The sequence below is a fragment of the Kwoniella dendrophila genome, chromosome 11 (assembly GCF_036810415.1).
Source record: "Kwoniella dendrophila CBS 6074 chromosome 11, complete sequence".
Classification (NCBI taxonomy): domain Eukaryota; kingdom Fungi; phylum Basidiomycota; class Tremellomycetes; order Tremellales; family Cryptococcaceae; genus Kwoniella; species Kwoniella dendrophila.
The window spans coordinates 905201-921064 of record NC_089486.1 but is presented as its reverse complement, the minus strand read 5'-3'; the positions used below and the strand labels follow the sequence as shown (position 1 = coordinate 921064).

Below are 15864 nucleotides of genomic sequence, written 5' to 3'. Positions count from 1 at the left end.
TGACCGCCAAGTGACATTATACATTCGTGTTACATGTGACAGATTATATATATTATTGATCCGTATAATGTTTTCCGCTTTTTCCCAACAAGAACATCTAAATGATCTAATTCTAACAACTGAAGTACACAAAACTCTGGCTTGATACCATTTTTGACTAGGTTTATTATATATTTCACTTTGAATCGATCGATTGGAAAAAAAGGTGTGATACTGATATTCTATTTCGGTTTTAATCTCTTATACCTAATCTTGATCTTGATCTACTATTATTGTTACTTCTTGTTCTAGTTGAAAAAACAATTTGATCTGAATTTGCATCATCTTGATCATGTCCTCTACCTCTTTCTCTTTCAGTAGGTATATCATCATTCAATCTAACCCTACTAACACTTCTAGAATTTAATCCAGACCTAGCTCCACCATGATAGGTATCGTTCAAATTATTATTAGGATTGATATTTACTCTTGATCTAGATCTTGATTGTCTAGCGGAATTTTCTGCAGCAGCTACAGCTATAGCTTCACCATATGATGGTGGTGTTTCACCAGTTTCAGTTTGTTGACCAGACATTAATCTATCGTAAACTATATTTCTTTCTAATAATGTATCATCTCCATTAGGATTTTCACCAGTTGGCGTATGACTACCACTACCACTTGGTCCAGCTATATTACTGTTATGGTGGTGGTTTGTAGAAGACATTCCGTTCGGGTTATCTGTTGTGCCTCTTCTATGCATATGCGATGAAGATGGTCCAGCTTCATTCGTTACATGAGCATGTACGATGGAAGATGAAGTGGATATTAGATTGTTCTCAGGTTTGGTCTGTTTCTCTGTTGTTGATCCTTTGTTGCCGTGAATTGCACATACACCAGAAGTCGTCATTATACCTCTATTCGTCACACTATATGTAGGTAATGAATTCCATTGTGGATTTACTCTACAATCAAGTATCTTGATAGGTGTTTCGCTGATTGAGATGTAAGCAATTCAAGCAGTATAAATGGGCAAAAAGAAAACTCCCACTTACATAATAATATCAAATTGTTTTCTTCTACCTTTTGTATCCAGAGCTACATCATCACCTCTTTCAACTCTTATAGTAACTTTTAACCAATGACTAACAGTTATATTAGTTTGTTCATGTTTTGTTGTAAATTTAATTTTTGACGAACAATCAGGTAAATGTAATTCTTTTTCTAAATGCCATGGACCTTGAGGTTCCATTAATTGTGCATACATTGAATCATTTGGATCTCTTTCTAAATCAAAAACATCTGTTGGAGGATTATTTATAACTGCTTGTCTTGCCATTTCTGCTATAGGTGAATTTTCTGCTGCGTTTGGATCATCTGATATAATTGGTAATAAAGGTTCAATTCTTTCTTTATAATCAGGTTGTTTGATGAATAGTAAAATAAATCTTTTAGGTGTTTCATGTCGTGCTACTTTACGTTCTTGTGCAAAGTAATCGGTTTTCTCTGTAATCCCCCAAAAGATTGATTAGCTGCAATCCCTTGAACCTTATGTGAAGACCTACCTTCCAGAGCAACAGTCAGACGATGTATTTTACATTTGAGCAGAGGCATTAACCTAATACTTATTGGTCTACAAACGAATATAGATTAGTACGCGAATCTCAAGTCCTTTCAGGGCCTGACTCACATTGTACCAGCTATGGGGAATGCTTTTCCACCGAGAGTAATTTGGTATCTCATTTGTTCTTCCCATTGTCTCTCTACAATAACATTTTCAGTTTCTTCCATATCATCTTCTTGAGGTTGAGCAATCATAGTAATTTCCATATCTTCCGTCAAGTTGGGTGTCAAAGCTCCTACTTTGACTACAGTAGCTTTCAATCGGTAAACGACTGAACCGAATTCTGCATGTATCGTTGGTGGAGCATTGACTGGGATAGGGAATGATATAGGGTAGTTGTATGTTCCTGTGATTAAACTCAGCACGTAAGTTATCTCCAACGAGGCGTTGGATTCACAAATGAACACACCTTTTCGGAATTCTTTCCAATTATGTATATCTTCGTCTTTCACATGATGATGATGACCATCTTCATGTTCACCTAGACCTAATTTATCCGTTAAAACTTTCATTCCTATATGTCTACCTCTTGCTCTACTTCTACTTCTTTCATCTTCACCTCGTGCGTTTCCTCTAGCTGTACTTGTGCTTCTATCTCTCGATCGACTTCGTCTTGTTGTTGATGCACCTCTGTCAGACGAAGTAACACCGAATTCATCTTGCCTATAGGATGGATTTCGACTAGCCGGTCTTCTCATGGTATCGACATTGTTTGTTGCCAAAGCATTCGAACTGTTTTGTCTTGACATATTTATACTGCTATTTGAATAAGTTGTATTTGTTGATAACGAAGGTCTTTCACCACTGAACCCACTTGACGTGCTCTCGCCTGCACCTCTAACTGGACTTGATCTTCTTGATCTACTTTTCGATGATGATCTACCATGATGATGGAAAGTTTCTTCGATACCTCTACTCAAACCTCTTAAAGTCGCTGCTAGACTGAATTTCGAACTTTTTCTACCTCTTGAATCATCGAGGGAATCTCTATGAGTACTTGTAGAAGTTCGTAGATGTTGTTGTTGATGAGAAGATGCTATAGAAGGTGTATTACTTGTTGATCGCTGTTGTGATCTAGCAGCATTTCTAAGTGCCGAGGGTAAGTTTACATGAGATCCCGATGATATAGCTCCAGCGGTTTCGACTATGGTAGACGCACTTCCAGTTCTACTACTTCTACCTTGCCTTGTCACAGAAGCGGATGATTCATTACGCGGTAAATTATTAATGGATGTTTCTGAAGTTTGTCGATTTGAATTGGATATTGTGCTCGTCGGTCGAGATGGATTAGGACTTGATTCTGTACCTGAACTATGTGGAACAGTATTTCCGAGTGTCTCAGTTGACGAATGATGTCTGATGGATGGAGGGGCTGAGTTGACTGGAGTATTATGAGCAGTGTTGACAACTGATACAGCTTGGATTCCACTAGGATGAGCTTCAGCCTCTGTGTTTTCGTTTGGAGAAAGTGGAAGTGAAGCGGATGAAGCGGAATGCTGAGACCCTAAAGTTCGTACTGAAGCTGCACGACCTCCTCCAGTGGTAGGAAGACTAGCCGATGGTGGAGGAACAGAAACTCCTTCAGGAGTTGTCGTAGAGTCCGATTCAAGAGCAGCTGAGCTCCGTCTTGAGGATGTTGCTTGCTTATCAGCATCTGCCTCTTGAGCGGGATTTGCGAATCGTACTTCTCCAGAATTGCCGGTCTGCGAATTTCTCGAAACTAAGATTGGTCGTAAGGCCGAGCCTGTAGTGATATTTTCTTCACCTTCCAAAATAGAACCTCTATGCTGTGTTCGACTTGTAGACACTTCTTGATTTGATCCAGGTCTATGAATATGTAACGATGGACGACCTCTTGATTCTGTTCCATCATTAGATTGTTCTCTAGCTAAAGTTGGTAAAGCTGAATTACTTTGACGAAGAGCAGAAGGTATTGAAGAAGTATGATCTGGTAAAGCAACTGGTCTTCTAGGTGGAGAAGCATGTGGGGTATATGCCGGTGAAGGACCTCTATTTTCAATATTCAATCCAGATAAATCTAATAAACTAGGTGGAGTTGAGATTGGGGTTTGATCAAAACTTGGTCTTCTTGAAAATCCATCTCTATGCCAAGAATGATTATCATGTGTACCTGGCATAGCACTATTACTTCTAATCATTGATCCACCTCCTAAACCACGTCTACCTGGTCTACTAATTTCCAACCAATCATCTAAATCATCTTCCTCATTTGGTGTTCCACTTGGAGTTTCTTGTAGTTGATGATCATGATCAAAATACAAATCATCATCATCATGTCTAATTCCTGGTCCAACTGAGAGTGCTCTTCTACCTAATTTTGGTCTTGATTCGTCGTTATGTATCGCGTTGAAGAATGTTGTTTGTTCAAGTAGGATCACATGTTCTTCAGATGTATCCATACGTTTTGATCCGATACCTAGGAATTGATCGTCAGATTGCTATGAATATCAAGGAACATCTCTACAAGTACAATCGTTAATACTGACCTTCAGGCCATTCTGTCCTGGCTTTACCTTCAAGCTTTATAGATATAGTTCTAATTCTAGTTGGTTTACTCAAACGTAAAGTTAATAAACCTCTAACCATTGCAGTTGGACCATCTTGTCTAACAGCTTGGGGTCTTCCACGAAAATCTAATCCTGTTGAAGGTCCTTTAAGAAAGATAACCGGTTCAGTCAATCGGATCTGTAGGGGTCCGTTGTTTTTCGGCATTTTATATGGGAGTGATAATCATCGATGTCAAAGGAAGGGGTCGAGATGTTGACGAAATGAGATATGATAAGATCAGATGGTGATGTTGTTGTCGGTGTTGATGCGAAAGGAAGGGTAAGATTGTAAATATAATGGATGTTAGAAGAAATTGACGATGGATATCGGTTGTGTTTGATCTTTCGGTCGGAAGCTTGCGGCTCGACTTCGTCTTACAATTGTATTCTAGGCTCTACACAGTGAGATTTGCTTGATCTTGAACGTGGTTGTGTATAAGGTATGGATGTAAGCGAAGTGAGGAGTAGAATCAATTTTTCCATATGGTAAATAACCCCCTTTGTAATTTAGGTCTTCTCCGCTGTTGCTCCTCTCCATGAATTAAGGGTAAAAATCCTAAATGCGTTAAACGAAGAGAACTGAAAAACACGGTGAAATAATATTGTAAATCGTAATACAGTAAAGCCGCCGGTACGATTCAATTGGAATTTATGAACATCAACAGGAGTTACCAGGATGAAACCGATATTTGATATTAAAGGATGTTAAACCTCATGTAAAGGATGGTAAATATCATTGATATGTACAGTATTAGATTGGCATAAAGGTCATTATTGCCATAGCCACTGTTGCAGCTATAATGAAAGAGATCTACAATAATACGCTTACAACTGCAGCTGTTGTGGGATATTTCAGGGTTTACAATGACATCGGCAATAGCGCAATTACATTTACTGTTATCGGATAAAGACGGGCCTCTTTAGGAAATTTTCATGACATCCCAAAAGCTTTGTACTTTTGCCTTAACTCGGTGAAATCGTTTTATGGTAAAGAAATCAGGATCCCGCAATTAACTGTTGCTTAAGCATACTCGCAACTCTGTCGAGGCGGTCCATTCCTTTGATTGAATGTTGTACATTATTCTATTAGCACCAACATTTATCCCCACAGTATTCTGGACGAACTCTATAAGCTTACAGACTTCACACATCATTATATGTATTGCAATGGAAGTACATCTTAGTACGGTATAGCACTTGTGAATACGTTAAAAAGAAAACAACCATTTTGGGAGTTACACAGATACTTGACCTATACATGCGCGAAACCTTCTAACAGGTGGATGTATTGTACTTCATAAGGTTTTCTAGCCACAGGTCGAGTGATGCTAACCACTTTGGGAGTCTCATTGGTATTCTCATATGGACGCAGCTCGTACTACATGCTCTTTAACGTTGTCGTCCTCTATACTCCTTCATCATCATCGCCCGTTATTCAGAATCTCGCCAAAACAGCGAACGGAGAATCAACATTGCAAACGGTAATCGCCGCTTTTGTAGGTCATCGGTGTCAGCTCAATTTGATTCCGCTATTGTCATGGCCATGTCGAAGAGCAATTCATCAACATAAAACGAAAGTCGACCCAAGAATATCGCTTTTACTTTCACTACATCGTCTTGATTACCCCTTTTGACTCCTTGCTTGACTTCAGAAACCGCTGTCACAGAATTATTGATCAACTATAAGAGTATCCCAGCTCGAAACGCTCACTAAAAATGGCTACTTCAGTTGATCCTCTCGACTTACTTCGACAATCCATTATATCCTCACTTCCACCAACTCTTCTAACTTCATCTTCTTCATCCGCAACGACATTATCAGAAGCTTCATTCCTGTCATTTCCGCCCGTTCCACCATTGACGGAATCACCAACTAATATAGCTAAAGATACTCTCACGAGATACACATCTAAAGTAGGATCAAAAGATGAATTTTATAATATTGGTCAATTATGGTTGGCGTGGAGTGAGAGGGAAAGTGGTGTTAGGGATTATTTAATGAAAGGTCAAGCTGGTGGTATAGGCTATGTGACAATAACAGATAGAAGAGGTGTGATTGATTATCTGACTGGTGAGAATGATGGTTCAGGTAGAATTTTAGCCAAAGGTGAACAAGTTGAAGTTGGTAAGTAGCCCTACGCTACGACCTACCTCATAGGCTATATGACTAATATCCATCTTAGGTCAAAAAGATTCAGCAGCTTCAGCTACAGTCGAGGCACTTCCATCAGCATTACAATCTACAGAAGCTGGACCTTCGAAACCTGCCGCGCCAATAAAGAGAAAGTATGAAGTGGATGTAGCAGACCGAGAGTTCTGCAAGAAGGTGAGTACAAAACTGAAACATCTTCTGTCGATAACGTTGATAAACATATTTTGTGTCAGCTACGAGCGGAGGAAATAGAATTGCGAGATAGAAATAGTGTACTTCGATCTTCGGGTGGTGGAAAAGTTAATGTCAGTCCACAAAGTGTCTTCGGCCACAACGTGCATCAGCTAAATATCTCCCGTATTCTAGAACTTTGAAAGTTTTCTGAAGACCGTAATGGTAGAGAAAATCCGAGCAATGAGGAGTTCTTTCGATAAAGGGGCTAATAAAGCCGCGGCGCAAGCTCAATCACAGACAGGTAAATATTCAAGCTTATCCGTATCTGTTACAAAATTGGTGTATGGCTAAAAATTACGCCCCAACCTTCATAGGACCTCTCACCGGACCCAAAAAAGCCATGTCAAACAACCCAATCATTGTTATTTCTTCTTCCCCCACGTCCCTTCTTACTATGTGGAATGTAAAGAAGTTCTTAGAACAAGGAATGTAAGTTGTAACATTTCAGCTTTACCTCTCCGTTTTATAGGGTAAAGTAGCTAAACAATCAATTTTTCGTTCAGATTTGAGCCTACGGAAGTGGCCAGACAGAACGAGGCTTCACAGGGGAACTACAAGGCAGAGGATATGGTACCTATACTACGAAAGAGAAGTGGACCTCACGGTATGTAATCCTAAACCTTCATGTTTACTTCCTTTGTACGAAAAGACTGCTGATATGTGAGTACAACGATAGGAGATGTAACGAGCAAATATTACGTCGTTGATGGTGTAGATGCATTACAAAAGTTTGGACAAGATGCATGGTAAGTTAACTGTATGCGGAAACCTCGCTCCTTTAGCTGATTGCGATTGTTTTCAGGGATCGAGTGATCTGTGTGGTTACAACCGGTCAAGCATGGCAGTTCAAACCATACAAATGGCAAGATCCTCGTATCTTGTTCAGAAATGGTATGTATAGAAACAGTTTAGCCGTCCGTAAATGACTGGATTTAAGCTGATTGACATGTGCGAACAGTAAAAGGTATATATTTTCAGTGGCATAACGAGCCTACCAACCCTACGGTGAAAGACTGGAATGTGACTGAGATGAGAGTGAGTACACTGTATCATAGTCGAATAAACCAAGAATTGTAGCTGATATAGATGCATACTCCAGATTGACAGAAATAAGCGACATACAGATAGACAGGTTGTAGCTGATTTGTGGAGAATCCTAGATGCTGCTAAAAGGCGTTAAAATTTATGATGCAAAACTTGATATTGCCATCGACTATTCCCGATTCACGTTATACCATCAATGATGTCAAGCTGAAGGTATTGGGAACGACGAACAAGTTAGCTAAGCTTCATCATCTCACTGAACACTTTGGTGAAAATCATTATTTTACGCTGAATGTGAAGGTGAAGTTTCAGGTCACTTCGCAAACTCATACACTACTGCTCCATTCAACATACAGGTCATCCAATACTTAGTGTTTCAAATGTTTGTGTTTCTGGCGCGATTGACTTTCCGTCAAACCGTTCAGTGGAAAAAATAAAACGTTCAGGCTGCTAATGAAACGTTGAACATCCTTTCAGGATTGAAGCCTGAAACCTTCCTTTACATTGTACACATCCATCCTTTCGGATATGATGTAGTCTGTGGTTATCTATATTCTAACTCTATCAATAATTATATTTCCATCACATTGTCATATACATATATAAGGTGATCGGAAGATCTCATATTCTTCTATTTACAAACACAACCAAAAATCAAAAAAAAGAAAATTATAATAAGAGAATCAATAAAAGATAAACTAATCACAAAGTCCCCCAATCAAAACGAAAAAAAAAAGAGGAAAAGTCTGAAAAAGAAATATCAATAAGTGATTCCATTACAAAGATCATTAGTAAATCGAGAGTAGAGTAAATCAAAACCCGAGTCGAATCAAAAAGATAGAATACAGTAAAAAAGCACAATATAACAAAGAAAAGTAATACTAATTAATCATCACATTTTACTATAATCACTAATTATCACTGTTAGATTCAGTCAGCATCACCATTTTCATCTTGAATATTCACTCTAAACTACATCGTCTACTTTGAACTTACGATCTACCTTTTATCGAAAGCCGATCATTGTTATATAAACTTTTCAGCTTTTACACTCTTTTCCACCAGCTGCAAACTAGAACCGAAAACACAAACATTCATTTATTGTGATAGATCTTTTCCTCATAGTATAACTTACCAGTTTGTAAACCCCGCCAAACAAGAAAATTTAAAATACATCCAGCTAAGATGGATTTCTTATCATCATCAGTTGACATTGCTTTCATCTTACTTACATTAGTTGTAATGTATAATCAACCTACTTCTGAATACACAGCTTCCTCAAGCACATTACAAGACATGAAAGGTGATGTACCACCACCACAAACTCCAAATACACCATATCCATCATCTGGATATCTATCTGTTTCTTCACAACAACCGCAACCATATGGTTCGAACCAATTACGTTTTCCAAATCCAGGTGTAAACAGATTGAAAAACAATGGTAGCAATAACAATGCAAGTCAAAAACATAAAAAGAAACAAGTTAGTTTTTCATTGAGCTCAATTAACGATTTATCATTAAAAGTTCCATCACCATCTTCACCTGTACCTTCAACAGGATTTTTTAATAAAAAATTGAATAGACCACCAACACCATTTTTTAAATCCCTTTTATCACCTTTATCACCTTCGACTCCTAGATCACCTAAACTTGATTTAAATTCACCACTTCTTCCTCCTTCACCTTCTACTCCAATCATCAAAGTCAATAATAAAGTTGTGTTTGACTTTGATGCAGAAGAAGGACAAATAGATAATAAGGGAAATATCGATTTATCCAATGAATTGTCTGATGACAAGTTGGATCATGGTATCTTGCAGGAGGATTCAATGGGTATTCAGAAGAAATGGTTAGTAAAGTAATTTGTTAGTTGGTAAACATAGCTATACTACGTTTTTTATCATTTTACGAGTAATGCATGTATGCACATACGATAGAATGACTATTATACTTTGGCTTTTTCACCTTCATTACCTAATTTACCTTCAGAAACCACTTTTCCATCAACTTCTTTCACGACCTATAAGATAAAAGGTCATTTCCAAAATCAGTCATCTTTCCGTCCTAATCTGACCAATCCCAAGACTTACCTCTTGACCGAGTTCTCTTACTCTTTCCACATCGTGACCAATCAAACTGACATGAACACCGGAATAAAGGTATGGATCTAATAATGAAATTTGTGTGAATGGTTTTATCCTAGATTTATCATGGCGCGGTACTTCTTTTTCAACGATATAACAGCCTGGTAACACTTACATGATCCGATTCTGATACCTTCCTTCTTTACTCTAGCTTGTAATTCAGTCAAATAAGGTGCGATGGCTGATTCAGGTTTACTGTTTGCCGAGATGAATCAGTAAACATGCCTAATGGATAGAACAGGTATATACTCCATCACCTACGAAGTATATATAAGATGTCTGAAAGGTTTACTTGAAGCTGGAGGTAAAGGTAAATAAGGTGTAAGAGCAAGTAAGAGTTGTTGGAATAATGATGGAATTCCAGGGAAAATGCAAAGCTATAATACATGAATTGTTAGTCAAGCTGCTATGTCTTGATCAACATCGCTCTCTTTATGCCTTTTGAACAGTCCTCAGACATAAAGTTTTTTATGTTCTTAAACTCACTTTACCACCTAATCTAACTACAGGAACCCATTTATCACCTTCCACAAAGATGATTTCACTTTTGTTCTGTCCATCACTACCTGAATTAGTAGGGAATAAAGCCATTCTTTCTCTAGCTTCTCTTTGAGCTTGTGGAGCGTTTTTCAGTTCTTCTCTTCTTTGTGGTGTAGCTAGTTCATGCATACGACGTATTGTCTCTTGATCATGTTTTAATGGTAAATTGAAGGCTACACCCAACGAGGCGTATGTTATATCTAGAGTGTATTCGAAATTGATGTTAGTATTCTTGCCTTGTTTCAGACAATGCTTAATACTAGGAAAGGCTGATGGAGAATGCGGGATAGCAACCCACCATCATGTGTAGGTCCAATTCCACCTGAAGTGACTACAAAATCATATTGGCTTGTCATACGTCTAGCAGCTTCCACTCTGAACGGATTGGTTTTATGGTCATCAGCTGTCTAGCTCACGTACTGTTCATATTTAAACGGTAGCCACCAACAGAAATCTCTGACTCACATCTCTTCTTCATCATCTGCTATGACTTCTATCCGTTTTCTATCCACATGTTATAACTGGTTAGTACAAAGTCATTCGACAGAAGATAAGTAAACCACCCGACTTACAACTCTATACCAAGGTCAAAACAGAATTGTGCAAAGAAGCTATGTGAGGATAAGGATAAGGATAATCAGACATGACCATCGTAACAGATTATATCGGCCATCTTCCCTTAATTCAGGCAAGTGGGCATTATCAACTTACTTTGAATTTGTATCTTTAGTTTTCCCATTAAGCACTTCGTCACTATACGTTAATATGCATCAAATCAGTAGAACATAAGGATAAAATCGTAATAATCAAGACTTACCCAATAATGATACATCCAGCAGTTTTGATATAATTACCTTCGCCCAACGGATTAGGTACATTTGATGGATCAGTAGGTGATAATTTGGCTACTGAAGCAGAAGGGTTAAGTTGAGGTTGAGTTGACATCTTTCTTATTTGGTATATCTTGGTTACACCGAGACTGTATCGTGGTCGTATTTTAGAAGGCCTGAGTGCGAGAAATGTGTTGTTCGGTCTGATGGACAAAGCTGTTGCTGTGAATTTTATTGTCGGCTTTAATGTAAATCTAGAAAGAGGTGTTCTAGAAAGCATCACCAATCTCCTTTTCAATAGAACTGATCAGAGTTTAGCTTGAAGGTAGTCCGATGCTGCACTGTACTTGTTTGAAGAAGCTACTGATTAAGCACGAAATCGCGATCACTAAGTATGATAATCGCGTTTACGGTATCCGAAAATATCAGTAACGGGATAAAGACGTCATCTTTCTTGGGAATTAAACCCGACATACCAACAGTACAGCTTGTTTGGGTCAACATGCTTTCATTATGCTGAACAAATGATCTGGCTTCAGCGAACAAAAACACAGGAAATTGCATGGAAGAGCGAAATCTCATGTTGCATGCATAATAACAATTTTATTTCTTATAAACTCGTGTATTTTGATTCCATACCAGAACGAAGCAGGCCGAAAAGAAGTGAAGAAGTTGGATTACAACGTTGGATTTAGATCATTGTTATAAATTTGGGGAGATGAGGGATGTTGCTCGAGCTAATATGTCGAGGATAATCCAGATATTCGTCCGGGATGAGAAGGTAAACACGGTTGAATGACAAGTAGCTAATAGCCTAGAAATCACCACCCATATCACCACCATCGAAATCACCACCACCACCGTCTTCGTAACCTTCTTGATATGCATCATTTTGACCCTGTATAGCGAAAAAAAGAAACACATTAGCTTGCACGACGGTAAACCCGATTGACAAGAGAGGCAACATACATCAGAGATCATGTTACCAATCATCATACCACCTAACAAACCACCACCTACACCAAGAGCGGCCTATATATGGAAGCAATATCAGTAAGATAGCTATCACTACACCGGCAATTGCCTTTAGGCAAGCACAATTGCGTAGTAATACTTACAGCACCTCCAGCACCCATACCTTGTCTTTGTGGTCTACCATACATGGGTTGTTGTTGCATATAACCACCTTGTTGTGGATAACCGCCATAACCTTGTTGAGGGTAACCTCCATATTGTTGTTGTTGCGGGTATCCTCCATACTGTTGTTGTTGTTGATACCCACCACCACCGAAACCACCAAATCCTCCTTGTTGAGGTCTGTTACCGCCTCCACCAAGTTTACTTAAAAATCCACCTAAACCTTTCTTTTTCTGTTCGACTGGTGGTTGTGAATTGTATCCTTGTTGTGGACTTTGAGCATATGGTGCTGGTGATGAAGATTGTTGTTGATATGATGATGCTTGTTGTTGTTCGTAAGATGGTGTATCTCTGGCTTTTTCATCATAATTGTTTCTCGAAGGTGGAGCTCCTGGAGGTGGTGCGTATGCAGCGGGTTGATCGTCTGCAGGACTATGACAATGACACGTCCGTATTTAGTTCACAACTTTGGCCAAATTGGCAAGACAATCTATCAAAACTTACTGTGTCCACTGAGAGGCGGCACCACCTGGTGCGTTCTTATTCACGTAAAACCATGCTTTGTACTCCTCGTTGAATCTATTGTAACGCATGTTTGTCAGGTCACGCAGATGATCCTTTAGCTAAGGGGTGAAGCAACTCACTGAGTGATCCAACCTTCTGGTAAAGGTCTTGAATCAGGATTAGATGTCATCGTATAGCCTTGAATAGCAAGTCTTGGCGTTGAAGGGTGGCGATCTCAGCTATTTGTTGAGTGTCCCTTTCAGCGAATGTAAGTCCTTAAGATGATACTTTGAGATGGTATTATCAAGACTGTTATCGATATGCTTAAGTAGTTTATCGATAATGTTTGGAATGTTTAGAATATATAGATGAATCAAGGATAGAAGAACGAATTGCAATGTTTGAGTGATTATATGTTTAGTCTACGCCATCGTCGGCCCGCGATCCATCAAATCGTCATTACTCTACAACGTTGATCTCCATCTCCACCCCTCCTTTAGACCCTTTACCTCACACACGCACGTCCAACCCCCGTCTTATGTCTGAATTACGCAGTACATGGTCTTGGCGTCGGGATCAATTCTTGGCTTATCGCCGTGCTCACTGCCGTGGGAGATTTGTACGAGGTCGTTGCATTTTACGTAAAATATTTTACAATAGCACAGACAGATAAAGTTAGCCGATTATTCTGCATGACGTTGAAATTACAGATCGTCAAATTACTGGTATTACATGTACATTACATTTTGGATATTGCTCAGCTTATTCTTCAAGAACCAACTGTTTAGCATAGTATAAGCAAGTGTCTTACATCAAGTTTTGTATCTGCCGGGTCTCAAAGATCAGCAAGAATCACCTAGAAACATCCAGCAAAATGGCATCGCGTACGTCAAGTATCAGACCTATGCTATCATCGCTTCGACCGATGGTAAAAGGTAAACCTCAAACCAGCATAACATTGCGTACCACTTCGAAAGTATTCGCAACTTTCTCCTCCTCATCCTCCGCCTCTTCTTCATCATCGAGACCTAGGCTGGTCTCAGCAGGAACACCATCATACAGATTCAATCTACAAATACGAACATTCCAAAATATCTTATCACCTGATCCGGATTCGATGGATAAACCAAACTTGGCTATAAATAAGCTCACTCCAAGGGGATTCATTTTATCTGATGATTTAGTTATACCCGGTGGATGTATATTTCATTCGGGACGTGCAATACTATGGGATGTTGATCCACCAAAATCAGATGCACCGAATCTCAATGAAATGTGGAAAGGTTGGACTGAAGATAGGTTTAGAGTCTTTCAGTTAGTCGTCCCTAGACCTGGTAAGTCAAATCAAAGTTCATAAAATTTACCTCGAGAGGGAGAATCGTCACGAAATACCAAATAACGGCCTTGGACACTAACGGAATGATCAATCATTGTTAAATTCAGAGATCCTTCTTTTTGGAACAGGTCAAACAGCTATACCGGCACCAAAAGCAATTAGAGACTATATTTCGGGCTTAGGTATACAGTTGGATGTCATGGATACCGTGAGTTACGGTTCCACCTTACCTTTCGCACCACATCATATTGTGTACACTAACCTTAATCTCAATTTGTGTACCTAGAGAAACGCTGCATCTACCTATAACCTGTTGGCGGAAGAAGGGAGAACAGTAGCTGCCGCTTTATGTCCGTTAGAACCTATTGATCCTAAAACAGGTGGACCCAGGTGAACGTTAGGTGAAGCAGAGGCGTAGGGCGTCCGATAGATTCAGGCAAATACAGCATGCGGCATTATATATCACTTTTATGCATAGTTAAAACACATTGTAAATTCTCATCTTAGTTTGTTGGAGCACTGTTCTCAAAAGAATCCATCGTTTAGTCGTACACTAGAATATCGCATTGAGGTTAGCTGTGTGTTGCAAAAATAGTCCTAAATCTTCAGTCATCCCTCTGCAAGTGTACTGCGTTCCGTTGATTACTTGATAACTCTTTGCCTCGCTTAAAACGATTCCTCTTCATTCCTTGTCCTTTACAGCATATACAACATTCATAGCTACTATTTGAAAATCGGATGAGATGACTTACCATGTATCAAAGCGAAACTACCGATCCAAAATAACAAAAAGCCTAATAGATTTTCTTGCCCTATACCAGTTAAAGCCCAATAACCTTTCCAATTTTTGCTACTTCGACTCCCGCTACCAGTAGCATCTCCTCCTTCGGGTGTGTTTAACATTGAATGTGATTGTGGTACATATCTTTGAACATTTGAATTACATTTCAAAGTGACAAGAACAATGGAAGTGAATATTGATGTTAGGAAATAGAGTAGAAATCCATTCAGGTTTGTCAATCCAAGTAAACCTGCTATGAGACCTGAAAAACATGATGAATACTATCAAAAGTTTATATATCAGCTATGAGTATATTGTGCAGGAGACGGTGATCATCGGGTCTGTAAGAAACCTTTCACTCACTGTGCCCAAAGACGACAAAACTCTGGTGTTGTGTATCACCGAAGGTGGATGTAATGGTGAAGCACTTGGTGCGAGGTGAGCACCGGAAGGAGGTGGGGCAGCAGGATTCATGATTGAATGCTATTACCGATATTGTGAAGTGATAGTCAAAGAACGCCTATGCTGTCGATTTTGAAAGCTAAAGATAGTCTGAGGATTGGCTTGAGGAACAGCACTTTAACAACAGCTGAAGCTGATGGCCGAGAACGTATGTACTGTACTAGTACTATTTAACGAGATAATGCGGCGGTCACCGTTCTCACCGCACGAACGAGTAACGTAACGTGTTGGAAGGAAGTGATGCTGCGAATTAAGATAGCGAACAAAGCTGTTTTTCTGCATCACCTCCCATATCAGTCATCTTTACGTTTATCACCTTGATGAACAACTTTATATGTTATCTACGATAGTCTTGAAGTGAAAGGAATGATATTACAATATCATATACAAAGTTGCTATAGTTTATCATGGGTGCAAGGAGCAGCTCCTTCCAGTGCTAGAACCACATTTTGTTATTGGCAGAAGACGATACGGTCAAAGGAGGATGTAGGGTATAAAGGAATTTTATATTCTGTATGTTTGGCTT

The 15864-nt window shown here is 39.1% G+C and overlaps 7 protein-coding genes across 7 annotated transcripts; 3 read left to right on the top strand and 4 right to left on the bottom strand.

Annotated features, from left to right (window-relative positions):
* Positions 1–232: 232 nt before the first annotated feature.
* L201_007899 (uncharacterized protein) lies at positions 233–4336 on the bottom strand (the record flags this gene model as incomplete). The annotated part of the gene is made up of 6 exons (XM_066223601.1): positions 233–974; positions 1035–1485; positions 1545–1612; positions 1670–1949; positions 2013–4040; positions 4111–4336. 6 exons carry the CDS (start codon positions 4334–4336, stop codon positions 233–235), a joined length of 3795 nt encoding a protein of 1264 aa, XP_066079698.1.
* Positions 4337–5886: 1550 nt separating this feature from the next.
* On the top strand, positions 5887–7736 carry L201_007898 (uncharacterized protein; the record flags this gene model as incomplete). The annotated part of the gene is made up of 10 exons (XM_066223600.1): positions 5887–6295; positions 6354–6496; positions 6556–6627; positions 6689–6797; positions 6871–6985; positions 7060–7160; positions 7233–7302; positions 7359–7447; positions 7515–7591; positions 7656–7736. The coding sequence occupies 10 exons, from the start codon at positions 5887–5889 to the stop codon at positions 7734–7736; spliced, it is 1266 nt and encodes a 421-aa protein (XP_066079697.1).
* Positions 7737–8785: 1049 nt separating this feature from the next.
* L201_007897 (uncharacterized protein) lies at positions 8786–9466 on the top strand (the record flags this gene model as incomplete). Its single annotated transcript, XM_066223599.1, has 1 exon — positions 8786–9466. One exon carries the CDS (start codon positions 8786–8788, stop codon positions 9464–9466), a length of 681 nt encoding a protein of 226 aa, XP_066079696.1.
* Positions 9467–9549: 83 nt separating this feature from the next.
* Positions 9550–11233, bottom strand: L201_007896 (uncharacterized protein; the record flags this gene model as incomplete). The annotated part of the gene is made up of 10 exons (XM_066223598.1): positions 9550–9624; positions 9695–9771; positions 9864–9943; positions 10010–10125; positions 10235–10488; positions 10587–10663; positions 10754–10792; positions 10861–10899; positions 11000–11041; positions 11106–11233. The coding sequence occupies 10 exons, from the start codon at positions 11231–11233 to the stop codon at positions 9550–9552; spliced, it is 927 nt and encodes a 308-aa protein (XP_066079695.1).
* Positions 11234–11932: 699 nt separating this feature from the next.
* Positions 11933–12949, bottom strand: L201_007895 (uncharacterized protein; the record flags this gene model as incomplete). The annotated part of the gene is made up of 5 exons (XM_066223597.1): positions 11933–12016; positions 12088–12150; positions 12237–12687; positions 12760–12834; positions 12900–12949. 5 exons carry the CDS (start codon positions 12947–12949, stop codon positions 11933–11935), a joined length of 723 nt encoding a protein of 240 aa, XP_066079694.1.
* A 684-nt stretch (positions 12950–13633) lies between these two features.
* On the top strand, positions 13634–14489 carry L201_007894 (uncharacterized protein; the record flags this gene model as incomplete). The annotated part of the gene is made up of 3 exons (XM_066223596.1): positions 13634–14093; positions 14203–14303; positions 14382–14489. The coding sequence occupies 3 exons, from the start codon at positions 13634–13636 to the stop codon at positions 14487–14489; spliced, it is 669 nt and encodes a 222-aa protein (XP_066079693.1).
* A 329-nt stretch (positions 14490–14818) lies between these two features.
* On the bottom strand, positions 14819–15350 carry L201_007893 (uncharacterized protein; the record flags this gene model as incomplete). Its single annotated transcript, XM_066223595.1, has 2 exons — positions 14819–15157; positions 15240–15350. The coding sequence occupies 2 exons, from the start codon at positions 15348–15350 to the stop codon at positions 14819–14821; spliced, it is 450 nt and encodes a 149-aa protein (XP_066079692.1).
* Between the last annotated feature and the right edge of the window lie 514 nt (positions 15351–15864).